Below are 21,720 nucleotides of genomic sequence, written 5' to 3' on the forward strand. Positions count from 1 at the left end.
CTAATCCCTCCCCTTTTTCCCTTTTTAAACTGTACAAATAATTTACAAAAAAAAACACTCTTACCTATAAAATAATGAAACCGTTTGCACTAGACTCTGGACTGACCTGCGGCAGCGCTCGCACCAGACTGTGGATGGGCCACCGGCAGCGCTCGCACCAGGCTGTGAACTGACCGGCGGCAGCGCTCGCACCAGGCTGTGAACTGACCGGCGGCAGCGCTCGCACCAGGCTGTGAACTGACCGGCGGCAGCGCTCGCACCAGGCTGTGAACTGACCGGCGGCAGCGCTCGCACCAGGCTGTGAACTGACCTGCGGCAGAAACAGTTAGATTATACATGCCCCAACTGTCGGACCACTAATGAGTAGTCAGGACTGCAGAAAAGTCGTGGACCGCTTTTGACTTATTTGAATTGGTAAGACACTCACTAAGGGGCATATGGGAATTTTAGCAGAGCCTTTGGTGGGTTGAGGGTGGATTTGCCTTAGAAGCAGAGATGGAAAAATTCACCCTGTCGACATTTGATGGGCTGGTGGATTTTAAATTACTGAGCTGCGTGTGCCGCTCATTAGTCAACGCCACGGAAATTCTGGAATGTGGATCTGTACCTCTGCATCCATTGTCTTAATATTCGGCAAATTGTGCTACATAATTGAAAGGTGGGCCATTGGTGGTCAATTTTTTATTTTTTTTGCTCCTTTCTGTTTAAGAGGGTAACTAAACTTTTGACGTCATAGTGATATGTCAGAAGATTTGATAGGTGGGGGTTTGATCACTGAGACCCTCACCGATCTCTAAAATGAAGAGGCAGAAGTGCTCCGGTGAGCACTGAGCCAATTAATTTCTGATCGCCTTTTCTCAGAAAGCCGAGCAATTGGTGTACAGGCCCAATAGAAAGTCTATGGCCGGATTCCCACGGGTTGAATACGCTGCATAAAAATCACGCAGTGTGTCTGACCTGGAGCCCTCCGTACATTCCGTCCGAAAAATTTCAACACATGCAGCGGTAATAAAAACACTCATGCTTACCTAGGCCGTTATAGTGACACATCCCTCCTGTGCAGTTCCGGTCCGGCCTCCCTGGATGATGCTGCAGCCCATGTGACCACTGCAATCTGTGATTGGCGTTTTTTTCCCCCAGCGTGGGCATGAGAGTTACTAAATCTCATCGACTTTGCTGCTGTAAATGCTGCGGAATTTTCGCACAGAATGCCATTGCGGATATTATGGCCATTTTTTCAAAGTTTAGTTACCCTTTAAGAAAAGTACTGTTGATTTGATCAAAAGAAGCTCTGAAATGCATTATCATTTACCAACTTTTACTTGCCAATTACTTCGAATTTCAAGATACAACTTTTTGACTAATTTGCTGGAGGAATCATAATAAAATGCTGTTTGTACCACAAATTAAAATTTTAGTTTAATGAATTGTTTATCTAAATGTATGTATGTAGAAGAAAGATGTTGTTGTTTTTTCTTAATAGTGTTGCTATCCTGCCTTTATCTAGGCTTCCAGCAGTACAATAGAGCTTTCATCTGTTATTAAATCCCCTGCGCTCTAATGATAATAAGATGACTCTGCTGAGCCCCTAACGGTATACACAGCAAAGCTGAAAAGTGATCTGCAAAAAATAGAAAGTGTTAGCCTATTTTGAGTGCTTTAATGGCTAGTGCGAGAACTGGAATATTTAATTTATTATTTTTATATAAATATCACAAAAAACACACTATATATATATATATATATATATATATATATATATATATATATATATATATATTTATATGTCATTTTCTGATTGTATACTTTTAATTATGTATTTATGTTTTTACTATTATTGTGTTGGTGTTAACTTGTGTAAGGCTCGACTATTGACTTTAATATAGTTTCTTACTTTTTGGGACCCTGGGCAGAATAAAGGTTACTGAGATGAACTTAAAATTAGTTTGCCTCCAATTTTTAACCCTGCCTTGAATGATGGGAAACGTTCACATGCTCTGGTATGTAGTTTAGTCCAGCGTCTTATCTCCTGCTGCCGCAATGGATTGAACAGCAGGAAACTCCATTATGAAGATAATTTGTAAAGTATGCAGGCAGGGTAAAAAAAAGCTAAAAAAAATAAATGTATTAAAAATGTCTATTCTTGTCTCTCAGCTGTCGCAGAAGTGAAGCTTCGGGATGATCAGTACACGCTGGACCACATGCGTGCTTATGGCATGTATAATTATCTCCACTGTAATCCATGGTCCTCCAACAGTGTCTTCTTTGTGGATCAGCTTGGAAGAGTCCTGAACATAAATGTAATACTGGTAAGAATAATGATATAACTTTGTAAAAAAAAATTGTGTTAGAATTGTGGGGGTTGACTAGTCCACTCCCTTGCCTGGATAGTATGTGCTAATTTTTGTCCTATTAGTAAGCACCCCTGCTGGTAGAGATTAGTAATAACTTGAATTCTCCTATGCCCTGATAGAAATAACAGAAACCCCTTTATTTAACTCACTGATTCATTATAATGGATGTCCATTTGTGAGCTGGAAAAGTGGTAACCTGTAACTTATTTTCTTCTCTTGACTTCTTATGTGTAATGGAAATCTATGGTAGTCTGAAAATTCATATACTGTATCATCACAAGCCTAGGCTACTGCTGTGCCTCTCTAACATTATTTTCACTGCAGCTCTGTTTGTTCAGATTGGCTCCTGTTTTTATGCACAAGCCCTTCAACAAATGAATTGAGTAGTGGCTTTCATCACAGCAAAGGTGGCATGAAGAGAATCTTCACTAGTGAGAAAAATATTATCAGGCAATTGCCAAATATAAAGAGGGCAAATGAGGCAATTTAGCAACTAAAGTTATACTGTGTAGATTAAAGGGTGAGTCTAATAGCTTTTTTTTCACCCTCCTTCCCAGGTTAAGTCCATGATACACCGAAAATCGGACCACAACTCTGAGCTCCATGTAATGCCCTGTTCACATAACGTTTTTTGTCCTTTGTTTAGCTTAAATGTCAGGCGTATCTAACTGTGTCATCCATCACCCAAGGACTATTATGTGATACATTTAACGGATACGTCATGAACTCTCATGACCTTTTCATGACCTATACGTTAAACGAATGCCACAATGGTCTATGGGTGACAGATGAAAAGCTTGTGACGTATACATTTCCCGGATGCCTGAGACATCTGGCATACGTCGCCCTTAGGCTCCTATGTTAAAAAACATATATTGAGCAGTATACACTACTTCTCAATTTCATCACACTCCCTGATTCATTGATTTCTCTGTAAAGGATGAACGTGAAACATGTGTTTTGCACAGAAATTAGTCTATCTTGTGTTTGAGGAAGGAGTTAGTACGGTTGAAAAAAGACACATGTCCATCAAATTTAACCAAGGGATGAAACAAAAATTCTACACATTGACATAGGAGCTGATAATTTTTTCGTTCTAGGAAATTATTTAAGCCTTTTTTTAAAGCCATCTACTGTCCCTGCTGTGACGGCTCCTGCGGTGACTATTCCATAGATTCACAGTAAAGAAGGCTTGTCGTCTCTGAAGGTTGTACCTTTCTTTTTCCAGACGGAGGGAGTGCCCCCTTGTTTTAAGGGGGTTTTACATGGAACAGGATGTCACCATGTTTTTTGTATGTGCCATTCATATATTTATATAAGTTAATCTTGTCCCCCCTTAGTCGTCTCTTTTGAAGGCTAAATAGGTTTAATTCTTTTCATCTTTCCTCATAACTTAGATTCTCCATGCCCCTTATTAGCTTCGTTGCTCTTCTTTGTATTTTTTTCCAACTCCAGGTCATCCTTTCTATGAACTGGAGCCCAGAACTGAACTGCGTATTCTAGATGAGGCCTCACTAATGCTTTGTAAAGTGGCAATATTACATCCCTGTCCCGCGAGTCCATGCCTCTTTTAATACACGACAATATCTTGCTGGTCTTTGAAGCAGCTGATTGATACTGCATGCAGTTATTTAGTTTATGATCTACAAGTACACCCAGATCCTTCTCAAAAAGTGACTCCCCCAGTGTAGCTCCCCCTAGGACATATGATGCATGCAGGTTGTTGGTACCCAGATGAATAACTTTACATTTATCTACATTAAACCTCATTTACCAGGTGGATGCCCAAACACTTAGTGTGTCCAAATCAGCTTGTAGTTTATGAACATCTTCCATAGGCTGAACTATATTACATAGCTTGGTGTCATCTGCAAAAATAGAAATAGTGCTATTAATCCCATCCCCTATATCATTAATAAATAAGTTGAATAATAGTGGTCCCAGCACTGAACCCTGGGGTACACCACTTATAACTGGGGACCATTCAGAGTAGGAATCATTGACCACAACTCTCTGGATACGGTCCTTGAGCCAATTTTCAATCCAATTACAAACTATACTTTTCTAAACCTATAGTCCTTAATTTACCCATTAGACGTCTATGAGGGACTGACAAAGAAAAAATGATCGACTTGAAGCACGTGAAATACAAAAAATATATATACAATTTTTATTGAATAGAGACATGAGACAAGTAAAAAGATGGAATAAGGATAAGTCACACAATAAAAAAGGACGTCACATCAATCATAAATCAGATGTGCTAATTTGGTCAACATGTTGGAAACAATAAGGTATTATGGCAGCAAATAGATAAATAGCAGCATACCTGGCTAAAACACATATATGCATATATTTCGTACAGTAGTGGCGATTTGAGTAAAAAAGAAAATGTATAAACAACGCCAACAGGATACAATAGTATAGAGCAGTGTTTAGGTGTGCAAAAGCTGGTTTTGAAGTGTAATCAAAGAGTTATAAGCAAAGTTTTGTGCAAGCTGCTGAAGATGGCAAGTATTTGTTCAACATACCAGTAGACATTGTGATGCAAAGATGGGACGTCTATGAGGGACAGTGTCAAATGCTTTGCAAAGTCCAAAAAAACTATATCCACAGCGGCCCCTCTGTCTAGGCTTCTGCTCACCTCTTCATAAAAACAAATCAGTTTGGTTTGACAACTTCTGTCCTTAGTAAAACCGTGCTGGTTGTTACTTATAATACTATTTTTTGTCACATAATCCTGTATATAGTCCCTCAATAGCCCCTCAAACATTTTCCCCACAATGGATGTTAAGCTTACTGGTTTATAATTACCCAGGGAAGACCTAGAGCCCTGGGCACCACATTTGCCCTGCGCCAGTCCCTTGGCACTATTCCAGTCACTAGAGAATCTCTGAATATTATGAAGAGGGGGACAGAAATAACTGAACTAAGCTCTATAAGAACTCTAGGGTGTAACCCATCTGGTCCTGGAGCCTTGTGTACATTTTATTTAATTCAGCTTGGACCATCTCTACATTCATCCAATTCAGTATATCAACTGATATATTAACAGCACTCGCACCGGCTACATCAGCTGCTCTTTCTTCTGTTGTATATACAGAGCTAAATAACCAATTTAGTAACTCTGCCTTCTCTTGATCCCCTGTGACCAACTCCCCATTACCACTATTTAGGGGTCCTACATGTTCAGACCTTGGCTTTTTGGCATTTACATACGTTAAGAATTTTTGGGGATTTGTTTTACTATCCTTGTCCACCTGCCTTTCATTTTGTGTATTTGCTGATTTTATTACCTTTTTACAGATTTTATTAAACTCTTTATAATTTACAAAGGCTACAGCTGTACCCTCAGATTTGTATTTTTTAAATCCCCTTTTTTTTTGTCATGTATTGCCCTTTTTACAGAAGGTGTAAGCCTTGTGGGGTTTAATTTTAGTCATTTATACTTGTTACCTATAGGAATTCATTTTGCACTTTAATTACGAAAGTGGATTTTAAAATTTCCCATTTATCATTTGTCCCATTATTTGACATTCGTTCTTCCCAGTCTATGTCCTGAATTGCAGCCTTCATCCTGGGGAAATTGGCCTTCTTAAAATTAAGTGTTTTTGCCCTCCCAGCCGGTGTTTGTTTTTTTACAGTATAGGTAAAATGTAACTATATTGTGATCACTGTTAGGCTGGGTTCACACGACCTATTTTCAGACGTAAACGAGGCGTATTATGCCTCGTTTTACGTCTGAAAATAGGGCTACAATACGTCGGCAAACATCTGCCCATTCATTTGAATGGGTTTGCCGACGTACTGTGCCGACGACCTGTCATTTACGCGTCGTCGTTTGACAGCTGTCAAACTACGACGCGTAAATTGACTGCCTCGGCAAAGAAGTGCAGGACACTTCTTTGCTACGTAATTTGAGCCGTTCTTCATTGAAGTCAATGAAGAGCAGCTCAAGATTTATGGGCGTCACAGACGCCTCGTATAATGCGAGGAGGAGCTTTTACATCTGAAACGAGGCAGCTGTTTTCTCCTGAAAACAGTCTGTCTTTTCAGACATAAAAGCCTCTCATCGTGTGCACATACCCTTAGGCTGGGTTCACACAGAGTTTTTTTGCAGGCAGAAAATCTGCCTCAAAATTCAGTTTGGAAGTTTGAGGCAGATTTTCCTCTGCCTGCACGCCAATTTTCGCTGCGTTTTTCGCCCACGGCCCTTGAGCGCCGCTTGCATAAAACGCAGTGAAATACGCTTTCTCTGGCTACCATTGATGTCAATGGGAGGTCAGAGGCGTAGTCGCGTGAAGATGGGGCATGTCCCTTCTTTCTCCCGCGAGACAGTTTTTTACCGCTCGCGGGAGAAAACCGCCTCCGCCTCCCATTGAAATCAATGGGAGGCATTTTCGGCCGGTCTTGCGGCGCGGTTTCCGCGTAAAGAAACTCGTAAAACAACTCTGTGTGAACCCAGCTTTACCGAGGTTTTCACGAACATTGACATTCCCAACAAGATCTGCATTATTAGAAATTACCAGATCCAACAGAGCTTCACCTCTAGTCGGGTCTTCCACAAACTGGCCCATAAAATTTTCCTGCAACAGGTTGAGGAAATGTCTCCCCTTTGCAGTTGAAGCCGAACCATGACCCCAATTAATATCCCGCTAATTATAATCTCCCATTATTACTACAGTACCAGCCTGTGCAGCCCGCTCCATCTGTTTATATAGCTGACCTTCCATCTCCTCAGTTATATTGGGGGGGGGGGGGGTCTATAGATGACACCAAAAGTAATTTTTTTCAGTGTTTACCTCCCTTTTGTAATTCCACCCACAAGGTTTCAACCTCCTCACAAGTTATCAATTAAAAGCCAAATGCCAGAGTATCTTTGAGAAAAGCAGGGCATAGTCTGCGGGAAATTTGCTCGCCTGGAGAAGGTTTCTCTTGGTGGCTTGCAGTATACCCTCAAGAAATAAGCTGAAAACTGGAGTGTACTTAGGCCCATTAATAAAAAGATGCTCTTGTGGGCTAAAAAGCACAGAAGCTGGACCACTAGTCAGTGGAAGAAGGTTTTTTTTTTTTCCACAGACTAATCAAAGTTTGAGGTGTTTGGGTCCAAAAGGCGAAAGTTCATTAATTTTTTGACAGGTGAGCGCATGCTTCCCGCTTGCATTCAGCCCACAGTCAGGCATGGAGGAGGTGCCATTATGGTCTGCGGTATAATCAAAGGAATAATGGACTCCCAAGTGCTACCACAACTTTCTGGTGTGCCATGCTATCCCTTTTGGCACCAGTCTTATTGGATGCGGTTTCATACTACAGCTAGATAACGACACAAAACATACCTCCTGTCTTTGCAAAAAGTATATTCAGACAAAAGAACAATAAACAGGTTCAGAAGAACATGGTTTGGCCACCCCAGAGTCCTGATTGCAATCCAATTAAACTTCTTTGGGATCATCTAGACAGGTGTGTTCGAGATGTGCAAGTTACAAGCCAAAATCACCTTTGGGTGTTGGTGTATGAGAAGTGAAATGCAATCTGAGCTGAAACTTGAGAGAAGTTGACTGACCGAAAACCCCACATTTGCACTGATGTGATAGCTGCTAAGGGTGGATAATTTGAGAGAAAAATTTAAGGAAATCGAAGCTCCATTAATTTATAAAACATGTTTATTTGCCTAAATACGGTAAATCCATACTCATCACAAACTAGGTTCGATGATTTGGGTGGTATATTGAAATTAAAGGGGTTGTCCACCTTCTGAGAACTGATGACCTATCCACAGGATAGGTCATCCGTTTGATTGGTGCGTGTCCAACATCCGGCCCCGCACCGATGCGCAAGTCCGGCTGCCTCCGTGCACCGGATGGTTGGAACGGGATGCAGTAGTTTACAGCCGGAAGCAGATGGCTCCGACCGCTGCGTAGCGGCCGTTCGGCAGAACTTGCAGCTCTTCTCCTGTTCACTTGAATAGGAGCAGAGCTGAAATACTGCAGCTCGGCTGCTATTCTTTGACCGGAGCCTTCTGCCTCCGGCAACGTCGTCCGGCAGCCGGAGTAACTGATCGGTCCGGGTGTCCGACACGCACCGATCATATACTGATTATCCAGTGGATAGGTCATCAGTTGTCAGGAAGTGGAAAACCCCTTTAACGAGCAGTGGTGTAAAAATTTATTTGCCGGATCCAGTTTGATGAAATATCGTAGTCTACTACGGGTATACTGACGTAGGCCAAAGAACACACTTTTGGCCTCCGTTAGGCTAATGGAGCCCTATGGACACGTTTAGCACGTACGTTTGGGGCTTTCCTGCCGTACACACTAAATGTATAGCCAAACATGATGTAAACTGATCCTAAGGGTGTCTTCACACTTCATTCACGGTACATGTCGGAGCTATACGTCGGGAGAATTTCCTGACGTGTACCTCATCTGGAAGCCTCCGACATATGACTGTATACGTATGCATTGGCATACGTCCCCCATAGGCGGCATGCCTACGTATGGAATAGCGTAGTCTTTTTATGCTATTATTTAATACAGTCAAAAATAAGGTATTTGGACGAGCGTTACCCGCTAGTGCGTGACCGCAGTGTGAATACACCTTATTGCCCAGTTTGTGTCCATTCTACTAGCCTGCCTAGAAGTTTCTGAGCTGACAATAAAACCTCATGTTATTAGAAATCATTACAAGATAAGTAATTCAAAGTATATGCAGAGCTATTGAACAGTAATATCGATTTCAACTGTAGATTGTTGTAATTATATTGTGCAAAGTCGAGTCTTCCCTTAACGTGCGCAGTGGCTTTCCCGGCTCGTGTAGCTCATCAGTTATGTGACAATAACCTGATAATCTTCTTATTTTCCCCTGTTGGTTTAATTGTCTGAAATTCATAATTATTTTATCCTTGCTGTCAGAGAAATGATGCGAACATCATTGCAGCCTCCGAAAAAACAGGAGAACAAATGTCACGAAAGCAAAAGATGCACTCAAAGGGAGAGTAAATAAAATATTAAATAAAAAAACGCTTTTCCCATATCACCATCCATAGGGTTACAAATAAAAGAACACATCTTTTCTATATGTTACAGGAGGCATTTATTGGTTTTCCTACCCCGTCTCAAGGGTCTCCAGCTGAAACTCCACTAAATAAGCCTCAGCCTTTTGTTCGAACCCCAGACTAGATTTTTATTTTTTTATGTTTTACTTTTGTTTTTTTTTGCTATTTCAGATTTATGCATGATTTATTTATTTTTTTGGGGTTTTTCAAATGACTTTTATTCCATCCATTTTTTTTTTTCATTTCTTTCATGGTGTATTGTCACTTTAAGGTGTTTATCTGCGCAAAATAACATGTTTGTCTGGAAGTTATGTATCAAGGAAATACCGACTTATTCAAGTGTAAGGTTTCTGAAGTGTCTTAAAAGCTAGGAACTTGATCTACGCTCCTCTTCCGTTGAGTAATAATATTTTCTATTTTGTGTTCCGTGTTTGTAATACCACTCGGCATTGAGCATCGGTGATGTAGTATGTCCTTCTTTCGTAATACAAGCTCTGATGTTGTCATAGAGATGAAACTTCCATGGATTTTTATGCCCTTTTTAAATGTACTAGGGGGTTTGTAGAACGTGTGTAGTAAGCAAACCCCGGTGATACTTTACTCCACGGTCATTAGATGATAATCAGTCCTTTGGCGTCTCTTCCTCTGTGCTTTATTATTTTATTCTTTTCCGGTTGTCACGTTCTTAAAATAGATATTTCTTGTTTTTACGGATATACTACATGGCCTTTATAACACTCTGGCAGTACTGTATGGTTTGTTAGGCTCTAATGCACTTGTCTGATTTGAAATATTGGAAGAATTATTTTTCTTGCTTACTATTGACCTTGTATCTAGAGGTCACTGGAAACATTTCTTTTGTCATGTTTGGATATTTTTTTTTTGTTTGATCATTTTAACCTGACCATCAAAATGGCCATAAACAATATCCTGCTTGTCCAAGCACTGACTAAACAGTATAAAGTTCCCTCTCCATCTTACAGACAATATAGCATCAACCTGCACCTTTATCCCACCCAGGACACTAATATGTATGTATGTATGTATGTATGTATGTATGTATATATATATATATATATATATAATATATCAAATCATTACTCCCCTATTGTGCCAATACATCAAATGGCCTTTGTATTACCTTTAGTATCTTTTTTTTTTTTTTTTTTTTTTTTTTTTTTCCCCATCGTAAATTCCATATTTTAATGCTTTCTGTTAGGACACATGATTCACCAATGGTCACCCCTCTGTAGTTCCTTGCGTCTCTGTAGTAGGAACGGTTCACCATTTCATGGCGTGACCCACCTCCGGCTGCTTGCAAACACACTGCCTCTGGCTGCTTGAGAGCACATAGCTTTCCCTGCTTATAGACGCCACCCCTGTCTTGACGTGAGGTTGCGGCATAAGAAAGCAAGAGAGAGCGCTTCATCTGAGGGCAGGAGAGGAAGAAGATGCTCCAAAGATGGCCACCGAGCAAAAAATTTACGATAACGCGGTTACGTTAACTAATCCTGGAAACGGGGAATAGATGTGATTATTTAATAACCATACCATATTGGGTTTAATCAAGCAAAAAAAATAAAAACACACTGGAATGCAACTTTAAGTTAGAACATCTATTCTATTATTGATGGACGTCACCTTGTTGGCATCTGTTTGACTGAGCGGCGCCAGGAAACATTAATTACAGCACTGTTGTACCAAAGGAAGGTGGATGCGATCATGTGGTGCCTCTGGAGGAATCGTAATTTGCATAGGGAGCGCGTTTTAAAAAGATACCTCGAACAAGGGTTTGGGATGCTGTCCAGTAGGTGCAAGATTACCTGCAGAGCAGTTTCCTGAAGAGCAGATAAATTCTGGAATTTAAATGGGCTGGTCCAGGTGACCGATTCCCTTTAAAGGGGCTGTCTCCTAAAAAAAATCCCCTGTCCATATTGTCTATTAGGACATTTGAATGTCATAGAGGGGTGTCCCCTGCTCCACAGAATGGTCTGGGGAACTTGGCCGGTCCATGTTGTACATGGTCGGGCATTTATTTAAATGGCAGGCAAGTAATGATACATTTCCGCAATGCATCATGGGTTAGAGAAACTGGGCTCCTGTGCCAATCAGTCACAAATAAAAAAAGAAAAATTACAGAACCTTGACATCGAGTCACTGCATCAGACCTTAAAGGAGTTTTCTCATGATGACATCCCCTGGCCGGATGTCCTATTAGGGCATATGGACAGCATAGAGGGGGGTCCTGCTCTGGCAGACTTGAACAGTCCGTGTAATGTACGTGGCTGCGGGCTGTCAGCTCCATTCCCCTCCTGACAGCTGCAGCCGCGAATCGGCAAGCGCTGGCCCCAGCCTGCTCCTCAGGGGACGCCAGCGCTCTCTTCCAATCATCTCAGCCGGATCCCGTAGGGTTCGCGCGCACGCTCGTGCCTGCTCCTAAAGGGGCAGCGAGCGTATCGGACCTTTTGATGAACTTTGACCCGTGAGTACCCTGGACTATAAGAGGGGTCCCCTGCTTCTATGCCTGAGCGTTGTTGATGTTTCCTAGTTTGTCTATGTGATGGCCTCCTAGTGTGTTTCCTGTACCTGTTCCTTGCATTCTATACCATCGTGTTGTGCTGTATCCACGTCTGACCTGCTTCACCTCGCCTGACGTCTACCTGCTGCCTAGTCCCAGCCGAGCCTGCCCTGCTGCTGTCTGAGCTGCCACAGGTACCTATATGAACTATAGACTTTCACCTGCTCCCTGTTGGCCAGCTGCCTTACCGCCAAGGCGGTATGGCCCAGTGGGTCCACAGACCCATTGTGACAGTACGCTCAGGCCATGGACCCTGCTGGTCGATTCAAGACCATGACGTCACAGGAGATGCGAGCGGATATGCTGGACCTCCGGTCTCGACAGGACCAACTCCTCCAGGCGTTGAACATCCTTGCACGTCGGCAGGAGGCACAAGCTGCTTTTCCTCCTACTACACCTCCTGGCAGTGTTGATCCTCAGTCTACACCTCTTGGCAGTGTTGACCCGCGTGTTTCTCTGCCACTTCCTGACCGCTATCATTGAAGAATCAAGTACCTGTCGTGGATTTCTTAATCAATGCCAGATCCACTACAGCCTGTATGGTAGGACATTTTCGTCTGATGGCGCAAGGGTCGCTTTCATAATTTCTCTCCTCACCGGCAAGGCTCTTTCATGGGCGAACCCTATCTGGGAGAGATAAGGTCCAGAGACCCGTGACTTCCAATCCTTCCTCTTGACTTTTCGCATGGTGTTTGAGGAGCCTGGACGGGTCTCATCTGCAACGGCATCTTTCATTAACCTTCGCCAAGGAGACAAGTAAGTATGCCATCCACTACCGCACCCTAGCGGGAGAGCTGTTATGGAACAATGAGGCTCTGGTGGCTGCATTCTGGCATGGACTGGCTTCTAGAACTAAGGACTAACATGCCGCTCGAGATCTGCCGTCTACCCTGGATGACCTCATCCTTCTATCTGCGCAGATTGATATACGGATCCGAGAATGCCTCCAAGAGGTTCGACGGGGGGGGACGGGACGGGACGGAGTCCTTCCCAGTTTGGCCCCTACTTACTTTGCAGCAACCCCTGCTGTCCTCAGATGTCGATCCTCCTAAGGAGTCTGTGATAATGGACCAGTGTAGGTTATCCACCCAGGAGAGAAAGCAGACGCACTTCTGGACTCTGTCTTTATTGCAGCCTCGGTGGCCATCTCGTGCGCCTGTGTCCCCAAAGATCCCAAAACCTAGGGTTGCTAGGAGTGACAACCTTGGGTAAGAATGGACTTCCGTCTAGATTGTCCATACCTGTGACCATAGTGTCCGGCGAGAAAGCGCATCAGGTCTCTGCGTATCTAGACTCTGGATCCGCTGCTAATTTCATCCGTAGAGACCTGGTGGACCTTCTGCAATTACTCACCACCCTCCTGGAGAGCCCGTTGACAGTTGCTTCAGTGAATGGACTACCTCTGCCAGACCCAGTTATAGCTGTGACCAAGCCGCTGAGGCTCCAAGTGGGAGCCCTTCACTCCGAACTTCTGCCTTTCTATGTGCTATGCAAAGCTGTTAACCCTGTGTTGCTGGGCCTGCCTTGGCTCCGACTGCATGCCCCAGTTCTGGACTGGAATTCTGGAGAGGTTCTCCAGTGTGCAGATTCGGTCGGCTCAGCCTTCGCTGCCTCGGTCATTGGCAGGATTGCAGAGTCATTATGCTGCATTTTCGGACGTCTTCAGCAAGAGTGAGGCGGAGACATTGCCTCCACATAGGGCATATGACTGCCCTATCAAGCTGATTCCTGGTGCATCCCTTCCCTGTGGTAGGGTATATCCTCTCTCCTTGCCAGAGACTATGTCCATGTCCATGTCCGCCTATGTGAAAGAACTTGGAGAGGGGCTTCATAGGAAAGTCTTCCTCCCCGGCAGGAGCCGAGTTCTTCTTTGTCAAAAAGAAAGATGGCTCTCCTTCGTCAACTACCGAGGTCTCAACCAGATCACGGTGAAGAATAAATATCAGTTGCCACCGATCGTATACATGTGCCAAGATTTTTTCTAAACTAGACCTTGCAACCTAGTCCGGATTCGCCAGGGTGATGAATGGAAGACTGCATTTAACAGCCGTGATGGACACTATGGGTATCTAGTAATGCCCTTCGGCCTGTGTAATGCTCCCGCGGTCTTCCAGGAGTTTGTGAATGACATTTTCCGTGACCTCTAGGTTTGTGTAGTAGTCTACCTTGATGACATCTTGATTTTTTTTTCTCCAGATCCTATAACGCACCTGAGACATGTCCGTCAAGTTCTGCTACGGTTAAGGGAGAATAGTCTGTACGCCAAGCTGGAGAAGTGCGTGTTTGACAAAGATGCTCTACCCTTCCTGGGCTACATCGTCTCAAACCGAGGTCTCGAGATGGATCTTGAGAAGGTAAAGTCTGTTCTGGAATGGCTGCGCTCTCAAGGCTTGAGGGCCTTACAGAGGATTCGCTAATTATTACAGGCAGTTTATTCCAAACTTCTCCTCACTGACTTCTCCCATCTCTAACCCTTACTAAGAAGGGTCTGAACGCCAAGGTGTGGACTCCCGAGTCCACATTCAATAGCCTGAAGAGTGCCTTCACGTCAGCCTCTATCCTCCATCATCCGGATGTCTCTCTGCAGTATTCGTTGGAGGTGGACGCATTCTCTGTCGGTGCTGGTGCACTCCTGTTCCAGAGAGGTGTCAAGGGTATGTGGATATTTTTCTAAGCTCTTCTCTTCCGCAGAACGCAACTACTCAATTGGGGATAGGGAGTTACTGGCCATCAAATTGGCCCTGGCATCATCTGATCCTGATTTTTACAGACCACAAGAATCTGACCTACCTCCAGACGGCCCAACGGCTGAACCCTCGTCAGGCCAGGTGGTCACTGTTCTTTACAAGGTTCCAGTTTGAGCTTTGCCTCTCTCTGTTGGATGCAGTGCTGTCTGGGTGAGGGTGGACCGATTTTCGAAGATAGCCCACTTCGTTCCTCTGACCGGTTTTCCTTCTGCTCCTCAACTGGCCAAGCTTTTCATCCAACTTATCTTCCGCCTGCACGGCTTGCCGCAGCATATTGTGTCTGATCGGGGGGTTCAGTTTACCTCGAAGTTCTGGAGAGCCCTCTGCGGACTCCTCGGTGTGAAATTGGACTTTTCATCAGCCTACCCTCCTCAGTCCAATGGTCAGGTCGAGAGGATCAATCAGATCTTGGAGAACTACCTATGCCACTTAATTTCCAAGAAGCATGATGACTGGGTGCAGTTACTCCCATGGGCAGAATTCTCCTAGAATAATCACACAGAGTCCACAAGGAATACGCCGTTCTTCATTGTTTACGGCCAGCACCCACGAATTCCTCTCGAGGTGCCCGATACTTCCGAGGTTCCAGCGGCTGACTCCACCTTTTAGAGACTTCCTACAGATCTGGCAGCAGACTCGATCCTCTGTCCTGATGGCAGTCGACCGCATGAAACGGAAGGCTGACACAAGGAAAAGAGAACCTCCTCAGTTTCTTCCTGGCACGAGGGTCTGGCTGTTTTCCAGGAATATCCGACTAAGGATGCCATCATGCAAATTTGCTCCCAGGTTCCTCGGACCCTTCGAGAACCTACAGCAGATCAACCCTGTCGCCTATAAGCTTAGACTGCAAGACTCCTAGCCCTGTGGTTGCCTCTAGCGGCCCTTTAGACACCTTTGAGGTTCAGGAGATCCTGGATACCAAAAAAGTGAGATGGAAGACCTTTTATTTGGTGGATTCGAGGGGGTTTGGTCCTGAAGAAATGCTTGGGAGCCAGAGGAGAACCTCAATGCTCCTGCTCTTCTGAAGAAGATTCTCTCTCGCTCTGGTCACAAGAAGAGGGGGCATAAGAGGGGGGGATACTGTAATGTCCGTAATGTCCACTCACCTCAGCCGGATCCTCTTAAAGGGGCAGCCCGCGCACTGGACCTTTTGATGAACTTTGACCGGTGAGTACCCTTAACTAGAAGAGTGGTCCAGCCCCCTGCTTCTATGCCTGAGCATTGTAGATGTTTCTTAGTTTGTCTATGTGATGGCCTCCTAGTGTCTTTCCTTTTCCTTGCATTCCATGCCATCCTGGTCTAGCACTGTGCTGTGCCAAAGTCGTGTCGTGCTGTATCCACGTCTGACCTGCTTCACCTCGTGTGACGTCTACCTGCTGCCTAGTCCCAGCTGAGCCTGCCCTGCTGCTGTCTGAGCTGCCACAGGTACCTATACGAATTATAGACTTTCACCTGCTCCCTGTTGGCCAGCTGCCTTACCGCCAAGGCGATACGGCCCAGTGGGTCCACAGACCTTTCGTGACAGTCCGTCTATTACAAGGACAGCTGTTCATTTTAGTGGCTGCTATTTTATACTACATTTCTGGTGCTTCAGGTGAAATGCCCGGCTTTCTGCATTATCCCCGGCAACATGAGCTATTTGACATAAGCGGGATCCAGGTCGATCAGCTGCTCGCCCCAGGGCTGCTCTCTATTTAGCATAGAATGATACAGAGATTACAGCAAAGATTTGTAGCCAAGAGAATTCCGTATCTGAAATCTGTTGAGTTTACTAATAAATTCGTAATTGAAAATTGAATACAATGACCCTTCCCATATGGAGCTTCTTGTGTGCATCTGTGTTCTGCACAACAGGAGAGCTTATTATGTAAGCGATCCTTCAGAATGTGTCTTATATAGGACAGCCTGAGCCTCTCTGGAGCGGGTGTCCATATGTATATACGGAGTACAGTGAGGAGCTGCTGACAGCTTGGGTGCGGTTGCTATCGTTCAGCTTCATTTGTAATGCTGCTTTGTGTTTACTGTGATATGACTTCTGATTATTCATGAGCTACATGTGCAAAATTATTGTTTTGTTTTTTTTCTTTTAGATGCACAAATTAACTCACAATTGTCTAGATTTTTTTCGTTTTCAAATTTTGTGTTTTTCTACATTTCCAGCTCAGTTGATATTAATGTGTGCCACTAACTTTTGAAAGTACAGTGAACTTTGGAATGTGACTGCTTATGTGGCCATTGCCCAGTAAAAACCTTCATATTAAAGGGCAAGCCCAGAATTAGAAAAAAAAAAAGTCTGCTGTTCTCCAGAAACAGCGCCACACATGGGTTGTGTGTGGTATTACAGACACAACCCATGGACAGATGTGGTGCTGATTCTGGTAAAAAGCACACTTTTTTTTTCTTATCCTTTGAGCCCCTCCCGTTAGTAAATAAAATGAGTTTGAAGAATTATAAAGTAGTTTTCTGGGCACTAGGAGGGTTCTAATAAACTTTCTTTTGGCATTCTTCTAATGTACTTTGCCACCAGTCCACATCTGATCCATTTATTTACTAGGCCTCAGTAATGGTTTCCATGGAACGTAACATTGCAGGCTGGTTTTAATTAAAGTATAGTTGGTAACTGTCCACCCTGAGCTCATTTGTAGGTCTAGGCCCAGGAGTGAGGAGAGTCTCTGCTTGGGATCCGGACCCATCTGTAGACCTCTCCTTGTTGTGGCAGATGGGCTTACGCAATTTGATGAATGTGTGCGCTAAGATTCTGCAGTATTTGCCAGACAAAATAGTGCAGCTTGCTGCACTATTTTGTCTGGCTAAACGACGAACACCAAGATGGAATAACGACAGAGCTCATTAAAATCAATGGATACTGTTTGGTGCCATAGGTTTTCGTCATGCGACTACTCCGGTTTTCCGTTATTTTTCTCCTATGACGGAGCAGAACCACTGAGCAGAACCCTGACGCAGATGGGAACAGAGACTAATAATATAGCAGTAATGCAATAAGAAATAACCCACATATTCAATGTTGGTTTATAACTTGGCGCTTGCACCGTCCTGCTGCATCCCTGTTTGTTTGCATAATATTGCAGAATGATCGGCTGGACTGGATGGACTTTTTCAGCCTTCTATGTAACGCCGCTATGGGCGCAACAACACTAAGACCGAGTGTGTACAATGGCCTAATAGTATGGTCTGGTAGTAATGTATACTTGCAGTGTATAAATGGCAGAGGAATCCAAACATAGGTCTTTATTTATTTGTACAATCATATGGTTTAAGTATCCATAAGAGATCGTCCCGACAAAACTTTGGCCCTCCTCTGCTCAGTCCAGTGACCATTCTGCCTTGGGTTGAAAGTTGAAGTAATCTCAGACAGACTGGTTGCTAGGGATTTGTGCTGCATGGCAACACCTTTTTAAAAGACTTAGTTGTTCGGCAGCATATCCCTAGCAACCAGATTGTTAGGCATGGCGCACCTGATTGGCAATTCAGCTTTGAGCTAGTGTGTGGAGATTAAAGAGTAGAGGAAAAGCTTGGCACCTGTTAAGCCATTCCACTCCCTGTCTCGGGCTATAATAATAAGATTCTTCGACAAATTTAGGTGGAGAACGTATTCAAATTAGTTTTTTCTGTTTTAGGGTCTGTCAGAGTTTGTTTTAAACGTTGTAGGGTCTGTCAGCTGTACCCTTACCTGATCCCAAGTGATAATGCGTATCCATTCTGGTTTTAATGCAGAGGTGCCCGTCGGACATGCGTAATATAGCCTATATAAAAGGAAAGGTGAACCAAAATACTGCGCTGCTACCATCAATAGTAAATCCAGACAAGGAAGTAATTAATAATAAATCTTTAATTGGTTAATTAGGCTACGCGTTTCGACGCTCTTGTTTATTTTTTTTTATTTTCTTCTAGATGCGTAATATATGGTATGACGAAAAAGCCAACCTAGAGCGGTCAGCTAGTAAGGTCTGCCAGCCTTCATAGACATTAGATTTTTATTTCGTTCCTGATGAAAAAAATGGAGGTGATTTATCAAAAGTTGACGTTAGTAACAACATTTTCCATATCAAAATTTTCAGAGATTTGTTTGAAAATAAATGTAATCTGGTTGCTGTGGACAACTCCTCCACTTACATCAGTTTTGATAAATCTCCCTCTATGTGTTCTTCCTATAAATAACGAATGTCTAATGAAAACAGATAATAACATGAAAACGCAAGCTGCCAAGAAATATTGGACTCCTGTTAACCGAGCCTGACGTCTTCCAGGTGATTTTTTTTTTTTTTTTTGCAGCATCCTGTTTCCCCTTCTGCCGGAAAATCCGCAGCACATTATAGTATAGGAGGATGCGATCCTAAGGCCCTGTTCATATGGAGTTTTTTGCAGGAGGAAAATTCTGCCTCAAAATTCCGTTTGGGATTTTGAGGCAGATTTTGACCTGCCTGCACGCTGTTTGCCACTATTTTCGCTGGGTTTTTCGCTCGTGCCCACTGAGTGCTACGGGCAAAAAACTCCACGAAATACGCTTTCTCTGCCTCCCATTGATGTCAATGGGAGGTCAGAGGCGTAAACACCCGAAGATAGGGCATGACGCTTCTTCTTACCGCGAGACGGTTTTTCCGCTCGCGGTAAAAAACGCCTCCTGCGCCTCCCATTGAAATCAATGGGAGGCATTTTTGGCCGTTTTTTGGTGCGGTTTCCGCGTCAAGTGTCAAAAAAAACTCTGTGAACAGGGCCTAAAAAAATAGCCGTAAAATTCGGTGTGGAAATTCACCGTGGATTTCACACCTTTCAATAAGAGGGTTTAAATCCACAGCAACCGAGATTATATGGCGGAATTTTTCGCTATGTGTGAACATAGCCTTTGATTCCCTGCCAAAGGGAAATCGGGGGGACACATGGACAAAGGATTTTCTGCGCCTCATGCGAATTAGGTCATGCTCCTTTCAGCTGCTCAGATTTAATAAATGAATGAGTCGGGAGGAGCGATGTCCTAAAACATAGAGCACTGCCAGGTGACTTTTTAGAATCGACAATTAGTCAACTGGGATCTTCATCGGGGGATTATTTCTAGCTGACACAATTATTGCCTATAATGTATTTGGCCAGCTTTCAAAAAGTTTTTGAGAAAGTGTGATGCCCACAAAATGGTTAATGTTATCAAAGGTAAATTCTTGTTTGCTTTATTTTTATTTTTCTTATTTGTCTAATGCAAGTTTCATGTTTTGGAAAAGTCAATAATAACATTTATGTCAGTGCCTCATGACAGGGTCGGAATAATTCTCTTACAGTCAACAAAATGTTTTCTGAAATTTTTTTAAAACCCGTCTTCTGCTTTCATATCAAGTTGTGAGAGAAAATGGAAATGGTAGGGAACACTTGGTCATTATGGTATCATGTTGGCAATTAAAGTTGATAGGTCCCCCGTTGTTAGTGCCTGTTTGACCATTGTGCTATTCATTTGACAGACAACTCTTGTGACTTTTTAAGAGCTGCAGGGATGAAAAGATTTGTCTGTCATCATTTTGCATTTAGACGTCCGTCCGTTTATCCACAGCTGGTGCGAGCGACTAATGTGCCACATAATGGACTGGAAAGCATTAATGGGGCTTGAAAGCTCAGATATTTATTGTAAAGCAGCGTTAATACAGTATACTGTACATGGCCCATCGTGTGAACTGTTATAAAGCGGAACATTGCATTCTCCTCATCAGTTTTTAGGATTATTTTTTTTGCCACAAAAATTTAATTTTTTTGCTTAGTTTAACCCCTTTCCGCTGCAGCCACTTTTGACCTTCCTGACCGCCGTATTTTTCAAATCTGTGTCACTTTATGTGGTAATAACTTCGCAATGCTTTTACCTATCTAAGCGATTCTGAGACTGTTTTCTCGTGACACATTCTACTTTAAGTTATTGGTAACATTTGCTCGATACATTCAGTATTTAATTGTGAAAAACACCAAAATTTAGTGAAAAATGGCAAAAATTATAATTTTTCTAAATTGAAATGTATCTGCTTGTAAAACAGATAGTAAAACCACACAAAATAGTTGCTAATTAACATTTCCCATATGTCTACCTTAGACTGGCATTGTTTTTTGAACATCCTTTTATTTTTCTAGTATGTTACAAGGCTTCGAACTTTAGCAGAAATTTCTCACATTTTCAAGAAATGTTAAAAACGCTATTTTTACAGGGACCAGTTCAGTTCTGAAGTGACTTCCCCCATGTCATATAATACAAATCCCCATAAGTCATCCCATTTTAAAGAGACACCCCTCAAAGTATTCAAAACCGCTTTTAGAAAGTTTCTTAACCCTTTAAGCGTTTCACAAGAATTAAGGCAAAGTAGAGGTGAAATGTACAATTTTTCAGGCAGAAATTTAAATCTAATCAATTTTTTTTGTATCACAGAAGATTTTACCAGAACAACGCAACTCAATATTTATTGCCCAGATTCTGCAGTTTTTAGAAATATCCCACATGTGGCCCTAGTGTGCTAATGGACTGAAACACAGGCCTCCGAAGCAAAGGAGCACCTAGTGGATTTTAGGACCTTCTTTTTATTAGAATATATTTTAGGCACCATGTCAGGTTTGAAGAGGTCTTTTGATGCCCAAACAAAGGAAACACCCAAAAAAAGACCCCATTTTGGAAATTACACCCCACAAGGAATTCATCTAGGAGTCTAGTGAGCATTTTGACCCCACAGGTTTTTCATAGATTTTATTAGAATTTAGACGTGAAAATGAAAATTTTTCTTTTTTCCCAATAAGATGTCGTTTTAGATTAAAAAAGAACAAAATGTCCACAAGGAATAAAGAAGAAAAAGCCCCCTAACATTTGTAAAACAACTTCTCTGGAGTACGGAAATACCCCATATGTGGTCATAAACTGCTGCTTGGGCACGCGGCATGGCTCAGAAGAGGAGTAGTGCCATTTGCCTTTTGGAGCACAGATTTTGCTGGATTGGTTTCTTGGCACCA

The 21,720-nt window shown here is 43.0% G+C and overlaps 1 protein-coding gene across 1 annotated transcript in view; it reads left to right on the forward strand.

The window, feature by feature from the left end:
• NUDCD1 (NudC domain containing 1) overlaps nucleotides 1–21,720 on the forward strand; it is a 142,644-nt gene that overhangs the window by 26,378 nt on the left and 94,546 nt on the right. The window contains exon 2 of the mRNA XM_075825820.1: nucleotides 2,155–2,309. Within this exon, the coding sequence (XP_075681935.1) occupies nucleotides 2,155–2,309 (155 nt within the window). The remainder of the gene's footprint in view (nucleotides 1–2,154; nucleotides 2,310–21,720) is intronic.

This window comes from Rhinoderma darwinii, chromosome 5, assembly GCF_050947455.1.
Source record: "Rhinoderma darwinii isolate aRhiDar2 chromosome 5, aRhiDar2.hap1, whole genome shotgun sequence".
Taxonomy (NCBI): domain Eukaryota; kingdom Metazoa; phylum Chordata; class Amphibia; order Anura; family Rhinodermatidae; genus Rhinoderma; species Rhinoderma darwinii.